General features: G+C 41.4%; 2 protein-coding genes across 2 annotated transcripts in view; both read right to left on the bottom strand.

The window, feature by feature from the left end:
• LOC126399951 (neurobeachin-like) overlaps positions 1-11,558 on the bottom strand; it is a 107,062-nt gene extending 95,504 nt beyond the window's left edge. The window contains exons 1-4 of the mRNA XM_050060318.1: positions 11,361-11,558; positions 7,319-7,383; positions 5,274-5,382; positions 2,383-2,549 (exon numbers count right to left, since the gene is read on the bottom strand). Of these exons, the coding sequence (XP_049916275.1) occupies positions 2,383-2,549; positions 5,274-5,382; positions 7,319-7,383; positions 11,361-11,492 (473 nt within the window). The 5' untranslated portion in view covers positions 11,493-11,558. The remainder of the gene's footprint in view (positions 1-2,382; positions 2,550-5,273; positions 5,383-7,318; positions 7,384-11,360) is intronic.
• Positions 11,559-15,523: 3,965 nt separating this feature from the next.
• The window catches only part of LOC126406986 (neurobeachin-like), a 65,455-nt gene continuing 60,244 nt past the window's right edge, over positions 15,524-20,734 (bottom strand). Inside the window, exons 30-32 of the mRNA XM_050071620.1 lie at positions 19,353-19,510; positions 17,392-17,515; positions 15,524-15,671 (exon numbers count right to left, since the gene is read on the bottom strand). Of these exons, the coding sequence (XP_049927577.1) occupies positions 15,524-15,671; positions 17,392-17,515; positions 19,353-19,510 (430 nt within the window). The remainder of the gene's footprint in view (positions 15,672-17,391; positions 17,516-19,352; positions 19,511-20,734) is intronic.

Genomic DNA, 20,734 nt, shown 5'->3' with positions numbered 1-20,734 from the left:
ATAGTGTGTCATTACTGGGCAGGGAGCTGTCTTGGAGAGATGTATCAAAGCCTCCTCATTTTGATTTAGCACGGCGGATCAATACAACCCTATACTGTTTCAATTTGAGGAGTATTGATTTTCCTATGCCGACTCTATACAGGGGGACATTCATCATCAAGCAAGCATATAGTATGATCTAACAGGGCACCATAGGGTCTGATCTGTTTATTCTTCACTCAGATCACATGACTGCAGAGCAGCTGTTTTCAAGCCTTGCACACGATATTTCCTTGTCATGGGCTATTGTTGTATGTGCTGCTACATATTTTCTTACGTTCTTTGTCACAAAGAGAGCAGCTCAAAATGGTGTGGCCTTCAGTGATGCAGATATTTGATACAGATATCTGTAATTCAAACAAAAACAGATGCATCTATTGGGAGGCCACGCGGTTATATTAATCTAATTGGCACCACTAAAAACAGATTGGTAAAAGAAAAGCACACAGTATATGTACTAGTTTCTGTCCCCTGCTTGCCTCAGAAAAAAAAAATGTTTATAATATATTCTAGACAAATAATAAATATCCTCTGGCATATCTCCAGGCAGAACTTAGGAATGAAAGGCAAAGAAATTTCTGTGCATGAGGGCGAAAACAAACATTAACGACTAAAGTCTCTCTCCCTCCCTCTCTCTCTCTTCCTCAGACGTAACAGACAGCCACCTCAAAATGCTTGAGGGCTTTATATCTTACAAGAGCAGCATAAATGGGAAAGTTAATGTAGCATTGAATAAGACTAAGCTGCTGAACTGCAACACTGCCTTGAGCTTGTGAGCATATTGCATCATTTTTCTTCACCAGCAGGTTACCATTAAATTTGAATTTGTTGGAAGTTTTGCGGTATCATTTACAATGCACCCACGCTCAATAACCTTTTGTTTCAATGCAAATGCTATGCCTCTGAGAGGGGCTCCATAAATATTTGAACAAGAGCCCAGAATTCAATCCAATAGATTTTTTCACGGGTACTTCTGCTAAGGTTCAATCAGTTTTATGAAAATCTGTACTTGAATACTGTAGCCTTCTCAGTCATGGTCAAAATATATTCGCATTTTGCAATATCTATAATACTAAACACAGTTTTTGTACATGTTCAGTTGCTCTTTAGTAGTTCTGAACTGAACCCAAACAAATTAATGGCCTTTTGGAAACATCAAAAGAAAATGACACAGTGAATAACGCCAATATACAAACATTTGATAGTAAATAGACGTGAGCCACAGTGCATTATCTTTCATGAATCCATGAAAAAAGAAACCAAATGTAGCAGCTTATGACATCTGCTGTTTTGGAAGGAAAGTCTTTGAACTTTACTGCAAGTCAAAGACATAAAACATAGCCGTAAAAAGTAATTACACCAGCTAGAATATTTTTCATGAGGACGGTAAACATGGTTTAAAATACGAGACAAAACCCATTTCAGTGAACATGCTCGAACATCTGCATTGTATTTTCAAAATTTAATAACAAAACCAAAGCTACTGTTTGAGCAAAGAGGCAAAATTTGTTTTGGCAAATGAGTAGTGGTGGGTTGTGTAAAAGTGGTCGACTTTCTTTCAAGTGCCTGGTCCCGCAGAATGCAGCTCACAGCAGAGTTAAGCATTTGAAACAATGTTTGAGTGAACATTTTATTCTTTTACTGTGTATCTCTACATCTGACCTGCATCCAGGAGTGCTGATTTTCTTACAGACAGAATAAGTCTCAAAACAGCTTCCCTTGCAAGCAGCTTCCCTGCTCTGTTTTATAACAATTGCATGTTTGTTGTTACATCTAAAGATAAATGGCTGAAACCTCAGCTCTTAGCTCAGTGGAAAATACAAACAGTATGTCACAACACCTCCGTCTGTCTAATATAACTAGCTCTTGATCCTGCCACTCCACTATGTATCTGTGGGACCATGTGGATGCAGGTGAAAGGTGGGAGGCAGAGCAGGAGAGCCCGCGGTTATTTTAACAGGGCCCATGGGGAAGTCTGCAACTACCACCAGGTGCTGGTCTGTGTTACTGAGAGGGTCAATGAATGCCTGGACAACACTGCAGAAACACCCCAACCCCCTTCTTCCCTTTCTGCTATCCCAGTCTGTCGGAAGACTGGCCAATCAGCTGTCCCCAGGGGATTAAGCCACTCCACACTGTAATTGCGTTTGCTGACCCGATAGCTGACCCTATCGGATCCTGGGAAAATGACATTAACTGGTGGTCCAATCCCATCACTGCAGAGTTCTGTGAACAGGTAACTTTTGTCCTCTGGGTTGGACCTAACATTGAGCAGCCATGGCTCATGTTAAAGACCTAACGCTGCCCACGCTGGTCTGAAGGTGAACAAGTGTGAGGGCTTACCTCTGGGCCAGTGTCCCCCAGGCACCATGCTTGTTGGTGAGGATGTTGACTATTTTCTGCTTTAACTGGTTGGCTGTCACATGGTCCCTGTGTTTAGCAGCGCTGATCAGGTGGTCACACATCTTTTCTTCTTCCTTTCTGTCAGCGGCATACTGGGCACAGTTGGACTAATTTGAGATTAAGAAGAAGAAAAAAATATATAAACCATAGTGTGAACCTCATTGTATATTTATGGCTTTCAGTACAGTATCCACTGCCAAAAGTGATGCCTGACATTGTGCTAATAGCATTTGAGAATGTTTTACTTGAATAAAGCCAGAATAATATATACCCTCTAATGGAGCATTTGTCACACTGAAGAATGTTATGGCTTCATTCAACACACTTGAGTGCATAAAGATATTAGTGGACAGCTGAGAGATATATTTCTGCTCCCTTGGAAGAGTGTAGTAAATCATGGCGAGCACATGAAGGCAGTCCATTCCCTAACTGCGGACAGATGAGGCTCCCTGCTAGGTAGCCGTGGATGGTGCTATTAGAGGAGAAGGAAAAATACTCTAACAGATCCACAAAGAATATAGTCTGTCAAGGGTAACAAATCTACACTGCCATTATATCAGAGAGTGTGTTATTGTCCTCTGGTATAGGAATTGTGAAAAATGTAAATATGTATAAGGTCTGCATATATATTTAATGTGCCATAAGGACACACTAACTTCTGTAACAAAAATTAAATTAACATTAAAAGTATCAGTGATACCATGATCCAAATATTTGATGTTTAAGTCTGATGAAGAGCCTGACGCTCCAAACGTTACTTCTATTCGAATAAATTCGACTGAGCATTGGAGCCCTGCAGTGTGCGAACTGTTTTAATCTTCTGATGTTTAAGTGTTAAAATGATAAAAAATAATCTATAGAATTAATTGGCCACAATGTGAATAATGGCCATACTGGTTTTAAATATGTTTCCAGAAGTCAGTGCAACTCTATAAGTGTTCCAGGTGGCTAAAAGTAATCTAGAGGAGCACATCTGACCCTTGCTTTGCTGCTAAAACAAGATTGTCTCACTATACCACCCTGGGGGAACTCTTGCTAATATTCAAAATCTAATTTGCTAACAGAAGCTGGAAGTTAATTGAATTTCCTGCTTTAAATTTGAATTCTGTCAGATATTATACTTCAACATATTCTTCATACAGCGGATAACTCAATCTCTGCTTGTCACCTCGCATTACCACGTGACGCTGTGACAAATATCAAACGTTATTTATCACTTTAAAGCATATGACGCTTCGCCCTGACACCAACTTAATTGTAAAAATGTCTTATCTGCGTCCTGAATCTTCAATCTTGGAGAGTGGGTAATAAAGTAACATCAGACCTAGATGAAAAGTGTAGGCTGTCTGGAGTTGGCAGACAGAACGGATGGGGCCAGGTACACTTCCCCCCCTTCTACTGACATTGCATATCTAGCCGTCTCTTCCAGTTTATCTAGCAGGTCAAGGATCCTCAAGAACTGTATATCAAGCAGCTGTTTGAGGATGGCTGCTTTTCCCAGATAAGAAACTCATCACTCCTCACATGTACAAGCTGCTAACAGAGGTGGTGGAAGTATGTGTGTGTGTGTGTGTCTGTGTGTGCAGGTTTGTGTGAGTACAAACAAACACACACACACACACACACACACACACACACACACATATATATATATATATATATATACACATACATCCTCCTTGCAATAACCAAACAAACTATTTTAAAACAGCAATATTTCTTTATATTTTTCTATTGACCTGTGGAATTTATTTGCTTTATGTGCTTTTTTGCTTATAGTTAACACTGAAAAATAATACAAGGACCATGTTTTTATTTTTGCATTTGACAACAACTGGAGCTAAATATTCATTACTTCAACACAGTTCAGTTGCTTAAATCATGTTAGCTTTTCCTTTCATGTCTGGAATACTGGTTTGATGTGGGTGGGCCAAATACAGACTCAGGAGGTTTTCCCCTGAGTTGGTTGGCAAAAGCTCATATCAAACCCCTAAATTAATATTGCTTGCATTTCCCTTAGCTACCAGTAATTACATTCTTTTATAGGAATTGTAAGGGTGAGGAGTTAATCCTCAGGAGGACACAGAAGGGCACAATTACTGAGCATATACAACTCAATGACATTTTTCAACCTAATAGGATTTGTTTGCAGTCTATTGGAAGATTGACAAAATGTTCTGTTTTAATAGAAGATGGTAACATTTCAATTTTGAGAAGCAGTGATATGTATTAGTGCTATTCACTTTTGATTACACTCCTTTGTGCAACATTTTCTCAGTAGTTTGACCCTGTGCACCATTCAATGAGAACACCAGCTAAATTAAGAATCCCAATGTCATTTCTGTGAAAGTTCAACCAATATTTCTGAACATGAACTACTCTCTCTCTCTGAGTCAGAAACTAGAGAATTAAGTCTCAAACCTGAGATGTCATCAAGTATAAACTCTGGAGCTGCTCCACAGACAATGAATGGCAGCCTGATTTTGTGAACCCACAGAATGCTTGTTTTCTTTTTTATAAATGAGTGTCATGAGCGTATTCAGTTCTGAAACCGAAAATGTACCCATATACTCAGAACGCTCCCCTGGGTGCTCTTTGCGTCATCTATAACATCTTTCCCAGTTTATTGACTATGGAGCAGCTCCAGACTTTATACCTTATGACATCACAGATTTGAGTTTTAGCACTCTAGTTTTTGGATTTTGGAGAGAATTGTTCATGTTTACTAATATTCTGGCCTGTCTTAGACCATAGGAATAACACATGAATTTCAAAAATGGAAGTAGTTCCCCTTTAAGTTCAGATTCAAGAAAGGATGTAACAGTTTATACCTCAAACTCTGCGTGTTTGTGGACGTCCTCTGCTCGCTGTCTGTTCAGGATGAACTCGGCCTCATTTGCAACTCGAACTATGTGGTCCTTCATGGCGTGGCAGAGTAACCTTTAATATAAGAGAGAAAGTTAATGCAGCATGCACATATTATCATAAATTAGGACATATCCAGTTTTTATTTGCTAAAATCTGTTGTAATGACACCCCTAAGGAGGGAGCAGGGTTAAGGCAAATATAGCTTGTCAGGATGGTGCAACATTCTGCTTGTTGAAAGAGCAGACTAGTAAACAGCATCATTTGTCTGTGTTATGTTGCAAGGCTGCAGGTCAGTGACAGATCCCTCTGTAGCATTAAGGAGGGAATGGAGTGTCATTAGAGCACTGAAGCCTGTCTGGCATACTCCTGATTGACTGAGCATCCCTTCCCACTGACCAGAGCATCAACTGAGTGCCTGTATTGCTGAAGTCTGGCTGTGAACAACTTCTCACATGGCTGACTCTGGAGACTGTGGTCTCCACCCACATTCACATTTAAATTCCAGTATCTTTAATAATTGAGAACACCCTGGCTACTGTGTGTAGATTACATGCCATTTTACACACCATTAGGCTAGCTTTGTTTTAATTAAAGCAGCCCCTGTTCCTCTCCAGTGCTTGATACAGATTGTAATTTCCCTCCTGTCCCAAAGAGAGGCAGTAATCCCGAGGCTGCATTCATCAGCTGCTATTGCCTCTTTAACTGTTGACAAGCACTCATTAATAGACAGACGTTCACTGTTCAAAGACAGTGGCTGATACGCCAAGCTTTGTTTTGAAACCAAGAATAGATGAGAGAGAACGTTGACAAGTGATATATGGACACGGAAATGAAAATATGGACACTCTCTACCACACTTTTTTGTTGATATTTCATAGACAGGTAACACTAATCAATACAAGCATTCATATTTGGCCTGAATGTGACTGATACGTACTTCTTCAGAGACCGTCACCTAAACGCATTGACCATCCCAGCTGAAAACTCCTTAAAAGTTTGATGTCTGGTTATTGTACATGTGCTGTAAATGAAAAAAAAAACAACAACTCTCCAATCACATCTATCTGATCAGTAAAACTGGTCTTTGGAAGGGTTACATTTCTTTTTCTATTATCAGATTGTCTTTTAAACCTTTTAATGTCTCAAAGCCTAGTGCATTTTGTCTTTATCGTAACTGTATCATCATGGAAGGCTAGGCCAGTTCTCCCACATGGAGGTTGGCCTACAACTACAGTCACGCTAGAGGGGGGCAGTGCTAATAATAAAGCAAAGTGACCACTTTACTTTCAGTAATTTCAGAGTATTTTCAGTGTTTTTGATACCAGCTGTGTTTTCAAGCAGCTGCATCATCAAACAGAGGAACTACCTGCTGTATGTGTTGTTGCACATGCAGCAGAAACAGTGTCTTTGTCAGCCACGCCTTGTAAGGCAAACAGATTTACCAGACTCTACTAGCTACCTCTCGATCTGTCTAGTTAAGCAGAACAGGTGTGCAGAGACTCGAGTAACACTGGGAAAGTATGTATCTGTCAGCAGCACCCTGGACAGCGCCGTGTGGCCCTACTGACTGAAGTTCTTTGTTCCAGGGCCAGCAGGGGACTCAGAGAAGCCTGGCTGGGCTGCAGCAAGAGCCCGGGCATATAGAAGGCAAGGCCAGATGGGTCAGCAGATGGGCAAGGAGGCTGAGCCGCCCCTGATCTGCTCTACGGAAAACCCTGAGTCTGGCCACACCCAGAGACGAGAGGAAGAGGGAGGGGGACAGAAAGAGAAACGCAGTTGCTTCATCCAGTCACCACAAACTTATTTAACGTTACCCCGTACAGAACAGCCAAAAAGAAGTTTAGAGCTAATCTATACCTTGCTACTTAATCCAACAACTTTTTTTTTTACAGCTGCCTGGGAAAATAAATATTGCTTAAAAAGCACCTACTGATATGAGAGGAATGAAAAAATGACTGCTTGGCTGAGTGATTTATTTTTATGCATTACAGTGGATGTATTACATTACCTTCCTTCGTTGATTAGCTCAATAAAGGCCAGGCCAGCATTCTTCTGAATGGAGTTCTGCCATTCCTGAAAAGAAACAATTTGTGATCGGTAACTTACAGAAGCTTTGCGTTTTTTTGTTTTTGGGCTGTAAATTGTTTGTTAAAGTTCTGGAACACACACACACATTAAAATACACCCTTATGATGGATATTAAAAAAATAATGTCAGTGTGGTTAGTTTTCCCAAAAAGGCAGTAAAGCTAAAAGCTAACATAGTAAAGAAAAAAACAACACTTTTTCAAACACCTTAAAATGGCAGAGTACAAGTATCAAAATACTCTGTGTCCAGCATGCAACGAGATCTTTCAGAAATGCATAACAAGAATCACATTTCATCATCTAAATTGCATACTTCAACTGTAATCTAGATTACATTTCATAGCTTGTAATTCAAGTGGGTAAAGAAAACACTTAGTTCATACATCCTTTGAGAAAAAACGCTATAAAAAGCTGAAACCCTGCACAACCAGTGTGACCATCCTTTCTTCCTCTGAGAAAAGATCTGTAAACACAGGAGAGATGTAATTGTGGGATGAAACTGTATCCTCTCACTTAAATACAGCCATTTCCTCTGTCCCTTACAGTGACAGATTACCGAGCAGGCTCACCGAGCCCTGCAGTGTGCGCCTGGAAGGGATCCGAGCCCTGGGCCACAGTGCCAGCATTTGCTGTCTCACAACATGCTCTGGAAATGATTAAAAAGCAGTTTGAGAGCGCGCCTTTCACTGTGGGAAATTCAGCTCTCCTGTGCCCTCACTGAGGTGCAAATGGAAGAGAAAACAGAGAAGGCCACAGTTCAAAAGAGGAGGGAAACAGAGGAAAATGCAGAAAAAAGGTTTTCATGCCTGAGGGGTACTAATGTATAGGCAACTAATAGCTATCCACATATAAAAGGAGTCTTTGAACATGACTACCCATTTAAAATATGCAAATATTAAAATTATTGTCATTACCCACAGAAAGAATATATGGGAATATATCCTCTGCAGTTGTAGATGCAAAACAGTGATATTCAATGCTTGCTCTATGTCAATGTCTGGACAAAGTAAGCAGCATTTGTTGTGTACAGTACCAGAGTAACTGACATTGACATTATTATGTATGGGCAAGTGTTTTTGTACACAGTTGTCTTGCCTGACACATACCGGTTCACGCAAGAGTACACAGTCTGACCCTACAATACGTTAAGTCAGGGAGATGGTGCTGACAAACTGCTGAGCATCTGGTCTCCAAATGTTCCCTGTGACCCCCTTCCTCTGCTACAGTATCTGCCTGGAATAAGCTGTTCTTGATTTGGACAGGGATCATGTGCAGCCAGCCTTCTGAGGTTCCACTTGCACCATGCTCACGTGACAAAAATAAATACAGAAATCAAGGCAGATGTGACACTTGGGCGTTGCCAGGGAAATGGCAGCAGGTCAGTGGAGGTATAGCGTGAACTAGTCAAATTTGGTATCTTGTCTGAGTTATGCTTGTTGACAGCTGAGATAGCACTTCAGATGCTCTCTCTTTTTTCTTCTTTCTTTTTTTTTTACTGGAGAACAGAGCTCCCAGAGGAGGCTGCCTTTGATTGCAGAGATTCCTCTGCTGCCCATTTGAAGGGAATTAGGCACGACGTGCACCTCCTTAAAAAGAGATGTGATCCTTGATATAAATGCAGACCATGACCAGAGTGCAGCACCTCTGGTCATTGGAAGTGTGTTTAGTAGCTTGAAAAGCTGGGATTTAAAACTCAATGCAGTTTTTGGCATTTGGGGAGCAGAAGAGCTCCACAATACACTGAAAAACTGACATATTGTCAACTCATATTGTTGTTACGGCTAACTTGGAAGCTAACAGTTGCCTTCTTACACATCCAGCAGGCATGATCAACATTTGTATTCTCTTAGTCATGTTTCAGGTGACCTAACAAATGAAACTCCAACAGTCATGGACTTCCCAAACAATTTTAATGAGCTGCTAGGAAGCTCTTTAATGCTGAAGAGCTTGCGAATTCTTTGGCACAATATGCAACAAATATTGCACAGTCAGCGATGATGCTGTGGGTTCACTTGGATCAATGGCACCATTCTTCCATCTAGCTTTAAAAAGCCCACCACCTTTTGGTGGACCTGAAATCCCACAACTCCCACAGAACAGTCTTCTGGCCTTGAGAAGATCTTCTCTCCTCCCACTTTCATCTTCCTGAAATTCAGCAGGGCACTAAGTATTTGTGGTGTTTCAATCCGACCTGTCAGTGTGCGGACAAGCTTTTGCTTTTATCTGCTCTGCTCTGCTTTGCTCTGTTATACTCTCCACATCTGGAGGCCTTCCATCACTAAATCTCTGTGGCTCCACTCTAGATCCCCCCCTGTATGTTTAAGCTGTTACAAGAAACAGAGCTGCTTGACCTTTTCATTCAGCTGCCCAGGCTGAGGAGAGACACACAGTGTCTGCAGCCGTGGCCAGCCACACGATGATTGCTGTGATTAGTATGCATAAATAAGAAAAGGCAGATCATTAGCACTAATTCATTCATGAAACTGACAGGTCACAAAACAGAGAGGGACTAAAGGTCAGCTAAGTGCCCTCCTTCCTGTCTTAAAACATTAATGTTGAAATATGTGAGGGATGCGTTGAAGTTGGCATTTCATAGTGATGTCAGCCAAACCTCATCCTGCATCTAAGAAGACTTGCTGTGTTCTTTGAAAGCACTTGAGATAAGCTGTAATACCATAGACATTAATTAGGAGTATATTGCAATGTAATGATCAGCTACATAACTGGATTCATTACTGATTGTGCTGCATTAGGATACAAAGCAATGGCTCATCTCTTTTTGAAAGGTTGTAGAAGGACACCAAACTCTATGGACCAGTCTCAAGGCCTCACTGTCTGATCGATATCTCAGCCTGAGTTTCATCCCCAGAGCCTCTAATGGCAGGAACCTCTGGAGCCGCAGTAATGCTATCTGTATAAAGGGGGGGTGGACTCAGACTCTTAACAGCATGCTGACGCTCTCATCTGCAATAAATCCAAGAGCTGGAAAAAGCAACTTCCCACAGATACTCTACAGACAGAAAAGCAGCGCAAAAAGGAGCCCGTCAAAAACCATCAAAAGAGCAACAATAACTCAATGCTGGCTGCCCCATTTACGTCCGTTTTTTGGAGGAAAGTCCCTGAATAATGGCCTCCATATAACAGAGGCTGAGCTCCCTGCTGAAGAGGGCTTTGGACTGCGGATACCACGGAGCACACATAGTGGCTATCCACCTCCTCAAGGCTCTGGCCCTGCAGTCTGTATCCACAAAGAGGCACCAAGTAATGGCTTCCTTATGGGCTCCCGACGCAAGACTGATGGGCTGACAGAAGGTATGTTAAATATCTCCTGTTCTAACTGCTACATCGGGGCTCTGACCTTCTCTAAAACAAGGGCTTAACAAGAGATTCAGAGGGTCAGCTTGGAGGTGATCAGTCACTAGCAGCGTTGCATGAGGTGGGGCTCATTCTGTAAAGGAGGGCTCTGGATTAAAGCTCTGGGGTGTAGTGAGAAAGTCACTGGACTCTCAGAGAGCTGTTTGTGTCTGTATGTCATCATCGGTTTGGACAATCTGCTTATGGAACATTTTACCAGAAAAAAAAAAATACTGATATGCAAAGCTTCCGCAGAGATTAAATAACTCTGTCTGACAAAAGACAGTGCCCTTAGCATTTAACCCAGCATCAGCCATACATTTTTAAATGTACAAAATATCTGTAGGTTTAACAGGATATAAACTAAACCTATTTTTGTGTGTTAATATATGTTTTAATGAGTTGTAGAGCTGAGTGAAATTCATTTTTGCACTGACTATGTCCAATCTGAAACCAGCAGATAGCCGCATACTGTTGACAAAAAAATATGTTATCAAGACAGGCATAAGGCATATTACACAAGGAAAACAAGAGAGGATGGGACCTGGAGAGAAAAACAAAGAGAGGCTGAGGAAGATTAAGATGAGGGGGAGAAAGAAAAAAGCTCACCTGAGAACAAAGCAGCATGACGAGCTCCACAACTGAGGTGCTTGACTTCATACAAACTAGACCTGTAGAGACAAAACAGATGAACAGAATTAAGATATTAACCATGAAGGTTATTACATAGGTATTCAACATAGAGTATCTGTTTGTATAATCAGTGGTTATTTCATCAATTACGTGGCAGTTAGAGATAACAATGTAAAAAATAAATATTCTGATTTAAATTTCTGACAATACAGAACTAGGCCCGAGCTATATAGTTTTTAGCATAAGGTAAATTTCAGGCAGTGACAAGCAATTTGTAAGCCCCTCAAAATGTGCTTCTAATTTGCCCAGCATAAAACTGTAAAAAAAAAAAAAAAAGCATGTGTACAGAACAGATGCACACATGTACATGCAAGCACCCCCTCCACACACACACACACACACACACACACACACACAAACACACACATCACACATGCACACACGCTCGCAGAGGTGAACACAGACATTCACAGCTTCTTCCCTCATCTTCATTCTGTAGACGGTGAGCTGCAGAAGCAGACAACTCTCTAATGAAACAAGGGTAGGTGTGAAAAGCTCATTTGCAGAAACAATGGCTGCAACTGGTCTCGTATTCTGCACCTCCAGCTTCTTCTGTTGCGCTCGGCGAGAACCATTAACAGTGCAGTCATTAGTAAAGGAAAGAATGCAGCTCTCTAGGACTCATTATAGGCTGGCAGGAGTAGTGCCACACAGCTGCCATTGTTTGATGGTTGACAGGTTGTCAATCAGTGGAGAGAACAAAATATCCTTAATCTAAGATTTCAGTTAACACTGCACAAGTTGTGCAATGTACAGTACAACAGCTACAACAAGAAATGATGTATGCATTATTGGTTGATATCACGATGACTATATTTTCGGGGAGCGCCATGACAGTATGCAGAAGACATCTGAATATCTTTCAGAGAGGCAAACAGATACACTGTATAACTTAATGACATATGCAACAGCATTTGAACCCAACTTTAACGCCACTACGAATAAAATGTTTAAATAAACTATAAATCTAAAATGTCTCCATTCAGTTCAGTTTTCTCCAAACAAAACTGTAGCCCCACCACCAAATTTCAAAACACAAGACCAGACCCTGCAATGACTATTAAATTGGTTTACAGGTCTTTCACTACAGATCCTGGACTACTATACTGGACAACAACAAAATGTATGAGCTAATATCACGACTTGGTACCAACATTCAATGGCCGTAGTTTTGCTTGTGTAAATGCTGTACAATGTAACATAAGATGCAAACTATTCAGAAGACTGGATGGATGGACCTTTTGATTCTACATCCGTCTCTATTCATGCGTGCGGTGTCCAAGGGAGTGTATTGTAAATACTCTGAGAGGATGTGACCCTTCTCTTGTACACAGAGTGCCACTGCTGACCTCTTGTTATAGCAGTGACATGCTGAGCCATAAGTCAGTCCAGTCTGACACAGGAGTCAGGTGGCCAACTGACCCTGGCCTTGTGCTGGTAGACAAACTAAATGCATTCTATTTAAACACGGCCTGCCAGTCCTTTCCTGTAAACAGGGCAGGGTTAAGGCACGGGTGAATGTGGCATTGTGGGGCAATGTGCCGGCAGGCTGGGCCACTCAGGGGACAGCGAGAAGCAGGCGGCAGGCATCACAACAGCAGCAGTGTTCACACACAGGACTTACCCACCAACTCCAAGCGTAAAGCTCAGGGTGCACTCAACATAATTGCCGCAGTGACCAAATGTCTGCAGGGGGGTTGAAGGAATAGGGTGAGGCAAAGGGGCACACGGGGCAAAGGGGGGCGTGACCCCGGGCAATCTAAGGAGTGATGGATGACTGGTAATTACTGGTAAATGGAGCGCCTTTGCACTACAGCACAGTATTTCAACTGTGAGCCTGGGAAGGGCCAGGAAAAAAAGGAGAAAGAGAAGGAGGAACAGCTCAACCATTTGGACAAACACACTGCAACTGGGAAAGACCTGAGAGGCTCGATAAAGTTAAAGATTTAAAATAAAAACGTGTGTTTGTTTTGTCCAATAAACCTGCTCTCATTCATGTCAGGAAAAGGTTGCACTTTTTAGAGACCCAGACAGGGTTAAACACGTCTGGTGGAGAGCACTGAGGCCCGAGCTGTCTATCTACGACCTTGTTTGTGGGGTTACACTCTCAGCTCAGCTCTGGTTTGTCAGCTTGGTCAGTCTGCTGACAGACTTTGAGTGAAAGGGTAACAGACATATTCACACTTGTCAAGGCTATGTTACCTGATTTTTTCATTCCTTTCCCCAGAGTTGGAGAGAGCAGCCTTCCACCTGTGCATGGCATACCAGCATGGCTATTTACATACGTATATATGTATGGTATATGCATGATGTATGGAGGAAAAACTGCTTGTCTACTGGCTGGAATGGAAATATAAATAAAGTAGTACTTTAAATGTGTTTTTAATGTCTGTAGAAGACAACTTAATAAATAATTTCGACAATAATTCTTCCAGGATCAGTTTATACAGCATCAAAGAAATAAGACTCTGCTACTGAGTAAGCGTGCCGGAGTTAATTATTTGCAAAGCTTAAATCAAATACTAGTAATAAATCCTAAAATTTTAGAAATAAAATGCTCTTGAAAGTTCAGATGTCATTATTAAGTAATAAAAAAAAAGCTAAGCAAACTAAATATAATATGTGATACTATCTTACTGCTAAAATGCTTTGATATTGGTCGCAATTAAATAACTGAGTAATTAAAAGGTAGCCAGCAGTGTAAATAGTATACACATAAGTTATACTCAAGAAAGTAGACACGTGTCAGCCTTCTCTCTCGATCCGGCTTTAATAAAGTCACTGGATTGCATTCTTTCAGCCTGCTGTCATTCTCTGCATAGACTTCTGAAACTAATATCGGTTTAGCTTACACTTAAAAGAAAAGACTTTGGCAGTGAGAAAACGCAGAGATATCATTTCACTTTGTGCAAACTGCAAGTCAAGAGACTGAAGGGGACACGCATATATATAATTCACTGTGCACGCACAGACAAATATCTGCAGAAGCAGACTCATGCACGGGTGTGTGGTGGCAGTGTTCTTGTAAATGCAAGCCAAAACAAGCTTTGAGAGCAGAGTGGCAGAGCACACACATGCAGGCAGACAGTCCCTGAGGTTAGGCGCAAGTAGCACTGTGAGAGACTGCCAACCTGGGGCCTGAGGAAAGCACTGGGAGCCTTCACACAACCACCAGGAAATAAGACTAGAGCCTAGAGTGGAGTGCGGCAGAAGGATCACACACTTTGGCAAACATTGTGCACAACCAAGCAAGTGAGACCTGCACTTTAAATGTATGCAATGTGACGACTGTGACACAGTTTAAAGCAAAATTGTGAGTCTTTATGGTATAGACATTAAACCTGGAGGCCGTTTTACTGTGACAGAGAGTACAACGTCTGTGCTAGAACATATATGAGTCCAGGTTTTACTTGCAGTGCTATATCACTTTAACATCAACAAACCATTACTGCATTATCTCTGAGACATTACTGAAAATTTAAAAAGAGTTCTGTAAGCATCTATGCTTCAATTTACCCCCAAGGTATGTGGATTTGGATTGAACTGTGCAGAAAATAAGCTGGATTCCAATGTCACTTCAATTTCCAATATAAATACAGCTAAAGCTTTCAGATTTTCCATCAATGGCAAATTACTTGGCTTAAATTAATTCTGAAATAAGAAAAAATTCAAAAAGTCAAAAATCCACCATGCTGCTGGGTGACCCGGAGATACTAAAAATATCACTGGCATGAGGCAAGAGCCAACACTAATTTCAACAATCATTTCAACATGACATCTGTTGTGATTGTGAAACACTGATGTTTAAAAATACTACATCTCGGAATAATCCTCAATATGTGGAGTGAGTCATGAAGAAGACAAAACACACAGACGTCACAAGATGAATGAAAGGGAAAGCAGATTTAATCAGACTGTGACAGACTCCCAGCTTGTGTGCAAAACAGTGACTTTCCTGTCAACACCTACTACTGTGTATGCATCCATCAATGAGGCAGCCAATGTAGTACATGCTACATTGGCTAGGTAGAGGTAGGTTGGTGGGGGCAGGACTCCACACACAGCTTGGGAAATGAAACTCACTCAACAACATCTGTACCTTCTATGAGCAGCTCCTGCCCATGGCTGCCCAACAGGGTGCGTGACAGGAAGGGTGCAAAGTCCACAAAGATCTCTCTCAGCAGGGGTGCCACCTTCTCTAAGGCCCTCTCCAGCTTCGTGGTAATGCTGTCAAAGAAAACAAATCAGGATAGAAGTCACAGAAGAAAACTAGACACCTGAATTTGAGTAAAAATGTAAGGGAGATAGCATTGTGCCCTTTAATCAAGGGTAAAACACAAAAAGAGCAGTGAGGGCCTGATAGTCGACCAAGTGCAAACAGCTAACACCAGTTAGTGTGTAGGTGGGCTGGCAGAGTCCTAGTGGGCGCAGAGGGTAGATAATACATTTCAGAGGATGCAAACCAAGCTGGATAGCAACAAAATTATGGTTGCTATGACAGGAGGTGTCAGTAACAGAAGATTTTATGTTGTCAAAGGCCATGTTAACACTTTTTTTTTTCTCACCAGTCGTTTGCAGCGTTCTTTGTTATGACATGTTACCAGGTTTGCACATGGGATCACAGTTGTTCAAGACTGCAGAGGGAAGTTCCTTATCTTCTACACACTCACTACATGCTGCTGCCTGACATTATCTAAGCACCTCAGAGAAACTGTGAGCTGGAGTCATGCAGCCATACAGTGCACCTCAGATTGTATTCAAGCAGAGATTCGACTCAAGCTGCAACATATCTCTGTGCTCCTATGTGTACGAACACAGATACGAGGCAACATGAGGAGAGTAGAGGCTTGTTTTCCCAGCTAAGATGGGCAGGAAGCAGCAGGATAGAGAGAAGCAGAGAGAGGGAAGCGGAAAGGTTTGGTTGGGATTTGTATGAGTGTGTAGTGTAATCTGCCTTCCAGCACCCTGGGAAAACACAGCAGAGGGATGACATTAAAAGCAGGGTGAAGGGAGCCTAGGTGGCTAACATAAATGTCCTTGCCTAACACACTGTCCTGCATCTCTGGAGGCTGCTTGTAATCCTGTCAGAGAGCTAAAGGGTTTGAGCACAGGAGGTGTCAGTCCCTGGCGTAGTGGACACTGGTCCACTTCAAAAAGGCAGTGAAATAGAGAGAAAAATGAAAAACTAAACCACAGGCAATACTTGCTTTGTGTTGTTGTGAGACATATCAGTTGAGTTCATTAACTAATCATGAAAAATGAATTATGAAATATATAATCATACTCATATCCATTTGTTATTTTCAGTAGACTGGAGCATGCAGTTCAGCTTGGTTGTGCTTTTCCTCATCTAAAATATAAGGCTCTGCAGGGAGATAGTACTATCATTGACTTCCCAGTTACGCTAAGTGATGTCGGTTACTGCTGCCATGGCAACTGAAAAGAGAAAGAGAGAGAGACTCTGGAGAAAGGCCTGGGCTCTCTGCAGTCAGTGGGAGAGCAGGACTAAGGACGTCTGTCACAAACTATTAGAGCAAGTGAGGAAGATGAGTCAAGGTCAAACCAGACACACAGAAATAAACAAGTGTACGCAAAGAATGAGGCGAAACTTTGCCGTAGTGTCCACAAAAAAATAACACCTCAGTTTTATTTGTGCTCTTTTGTTTTGACTATATAGAGACAAAGAAAACTGTCTCATTAAAGGTGAAAGTGCAGACACATAAAATCAGATCAGATAAAATAAATCAATCTGTTCACAGGGCAGGCAAAACATTAAAAACAGAAAATGAAAGAAAATTTTGGAGGAAAAAAATGCATTTGCAAGAAAAGCTTCACACACCTCTGTGTATGAGTGGATTTTATACATCAGTCAAACAATTTGAATAAAGTGAGTTTACTACCACAGGGCAATAAGAGCATGGTTGAAAAGAGAGGGGCTCTGTTGTACCTAATGTTTTCTTCTGTGTCTTCAGGCATGGGGGCGACCGTCTGCACGGCCGGCAGATTCTTACTGGTGGCTCCGTTGACAAAACTAGAGGAAGATGAGGTAGAGGGGGCTGCATCAGTTGCTCCTGCAGAGAAGACCACCAGAAGCATGCGACATTAGCGTAATGCAAGTATGATTATAAATATGTATGTCTTTACTAATCTTAAATAATTTTACAGAGAGGTGAGGATTACTATTTATGCAACAAAACACATTTAAAGTGAAATTCATTTTGAAGGAATACTTCACCCGCAGAATAATCATTTGTAAATCAATATATCATGCTGTATTACCTTTTTTTTTCTTACGCATGCCTCCACGTAAAACAGTGAACATATAGATTTATGGATTGATTGGGGACCTCATTAAACAACAGCAAAAATTAAAATGAGCAAAGTCAGACTTTCTTAGTGAAATTGGAAGTCTTCAGGAAGTACTGAGCATATGACTGGATAAATGTGATTTGGTTTACACTGCACCAGTTGTGTGAGAGTTTTTCCAAAGAGATGTTTTGATATAGTTTTGCTGTTGCTAAACTGGGCCCCAATCAATTAATAAATCAACACGCGAGAAAAACAAAGTTTGCTCCACAAATTCAAGGTCACATGGCATGAATTACTGATTTACCAATGGACATTTTGTGGATGAAATATTCCATTATTTTGAAAATTCTTAATATTATAACAGTAATGTTGTCAAATCTTAAAAAAAAAAAAACATTAAAAATGTCGACTGAAATTACATTTCACTGTCATTGTGAATTCATGTAATGGCACACAGACTGAAATAATAGGAAAAAGAAGAAGACAGAAATGGAAGTTATAAAACCAGCCGCAATCTGGCCGCTGACAGTGGATTTCAGCAGTCAGCGCAAATTTCAACCAAGTCAAACAAATGAAAACATGGTAGGGGTGTCACATCATGCACCAAATCTTTAACTAAATCCAAGTGCACCTAAGCTGGTTGCTCAAACTGGCGCCAGCAGCAACATATGGAACTATTTTGCTTACTAAGACAGCAAAAATGAAGAATCAACCGACCTATCAAAACAAAACCCGCATCAAATTCTTACATATTACATGTACTTTAGGTATCAAAGCCAAAATTAGGGATATCGTGACAACAGTAATTTAAAGGTGAGCCATGAGTCACAAGTATAAAATCATTATGACCATCCATATGAGATTTTAAAACCAGTCTGGTGAGATCATGGGGTCTGGGTGAGGGCATGTGCCTTCCGCTGAAAGCACACTTTGACTTGGATACATTTCTCAAATTCCTGCAGAGGGGCTCAGAGAGGAGAGGGAGAGTTGTTTTTTAATGGAGCACATTAAAAAGGTGTTGGAGCTCCTAATGGTTCTTGGTGTTAAGTGGGTCCTTTCAGAGGCCCAGACTACAGGAGCCCTGAGGTGGAACTGCCTTAATGCAGCAGAGCCTCGGGAAAAGCTTCGTGACAGCAGGGGGAGGGAGAGAGGGCTTGACGTCAATCAGAGAGGAGCACACGCTACACAGGAAAGCCATGTGCACAATTTTCACTATTATAAAGGCATTTGTTAAATACGTGATTCAGGTGGACTAAAATGGAGTTGTATGGTTTGGTCGTATCAGGAAGAATCCTTGTGGCTGAAGGGGAGCAGCTTTTATTTGGCAGTGCAGAGCTACTGCAGACACTGATGGGAAGGTAAAGAGGGCCATCTAGTGGTACACAAGAGCCCCTGCACAGGCATAAAGGATCACATGATCTAGCAGAAGGAGAGTGCTTTGTTTATATTCTTGGCATCAAAGAATGAAAGGTCATTCAGATGAACAGTAATTACTCAGATTACTTTAAAGTATCATAATTTGAAAATGACCACATTACCAGGGCTGGATGTAGTATTTTAAATATGACTATGCTCCAGTAACCTTTTTGCATGACCTACCTGTGGTGTTGATCATGCTTTTGGGGGTGGCAGAGGCAGCAGCAAAGATGTTAGGGGTGCTGCCAGCTGTCAGCCCAGCAGAGGTGCTGCTGCTGCTTCCCACTGTGTTAACTGCAAGGCTGCCAGGGGAGGTTTTCTTCACAGGCACCACCACACTCCTACAGGAAACACATGCAATATGCTTCATTCACACATGTATATAACGTTTATGCTTATAAAAAGCCAAAATATGAGCAATAGGAATTCAACACAGTTAACATCTTTAGACTGAATTACCATATATTAATCAACAATTACAAAATGGATTGAAAAAAGGCAGCAGAGTGGCACAGTGAAGAGGAAAAACTGGAGGTTGTAGGTTTATGTCCTTCATAACTATGTTCCCTGCCAGTGCCCTTGAGCAAGACTCTAAATCCCTAACAGCTTCAGGGTGCTGTAGTGACTGCAGGTGATACCTGTAGACTTAAACCATGATAACATCATAGAATTATTCATATACTCTGACTTATGGCCTTGATATAATAATATAAAACACTGCTGGGCTAGATCTGTGGGTGGATTTAATTTTTCATGTCTGTCAGGCAGGTTATAGTTGAGGCCAATAATTGAGAGTTTGAAAACTAGCCAGGAACCAGGGGTTAAAATCAAACTAGCCAGCTATATACCAAGTTGTCTTTAGGACAAAAGTTTTCATAATTAAACTGACTTTCAGCCCTGCTTTTTGGAAAGAAAATCCAGGATTTCCTTGACTTTTGATTCAACTGTTGACTTTCTAATCCTCATTTCTCAAAACAAATAAACAAATAAATAAAAAAGGAGAGAAGTAATGATCTGCTCTGAGGCTCTGCCAGCATGAGCATGCCCAGACATTGACCAGAACTTTCAGAAAGGTAAACATCCTGACCTGTAACTACATCAGTCAGCATAAAGCATGCAATGCAAACATACACACACGTATGCAAAAGGCTGAAAGCTGAGGGCAAGAGGCCAGCCGACCAGCTACTACACTTTCCCTTACATCTGCTCTTGCCACCGGTGGCCCTCTGCTGCCCTCTGCTCTGCTCAGAGGAGCTGAAAACATCCCCGACCCTAATGAGAAGCTCTCCAGGAGCAACTTGGCAGTTGTTACTGACAAGCATTTGCATAGCTACCGTCTGTGTTCGAACTGACAGAACTACGGCTCATTGAGCATGAGATTCAAGACCTTTCTATTTGGCATTTGCTCTGTACAGACATACAGAGCAGCATCTGGTTTCTGACAGAAAGTAAACGGAGAGTGTCAGACATATTTGCAGCCTATGCCCTATATACAGCAAGTTTTTCTACTATGCCCCTGGATAGATCAATTATTTATTTTTGAAAATAAAGAAACAGAAACTTTG

This window comes from Epinephelus moara, chromosome 2, assembly GCF_006386435.1.
Source record: "Epinephelus moara isolate mb chromosome 2, YSFRI_EMoa_1.0, whole genome shotgun sequence".
In the NCBI taxonomy this organism is placed as follows: domain Eukaryota; kingdom Metazoa; phylum Chordata; class Actinopteri; order Perciformes; family Serranidae; genus Epinephelus; species Epinephelus moara.
Note: the sequence above shows the minus strand (reverse complement) of the source record. Positions and strands in the feature narration are given on the sequence as shown.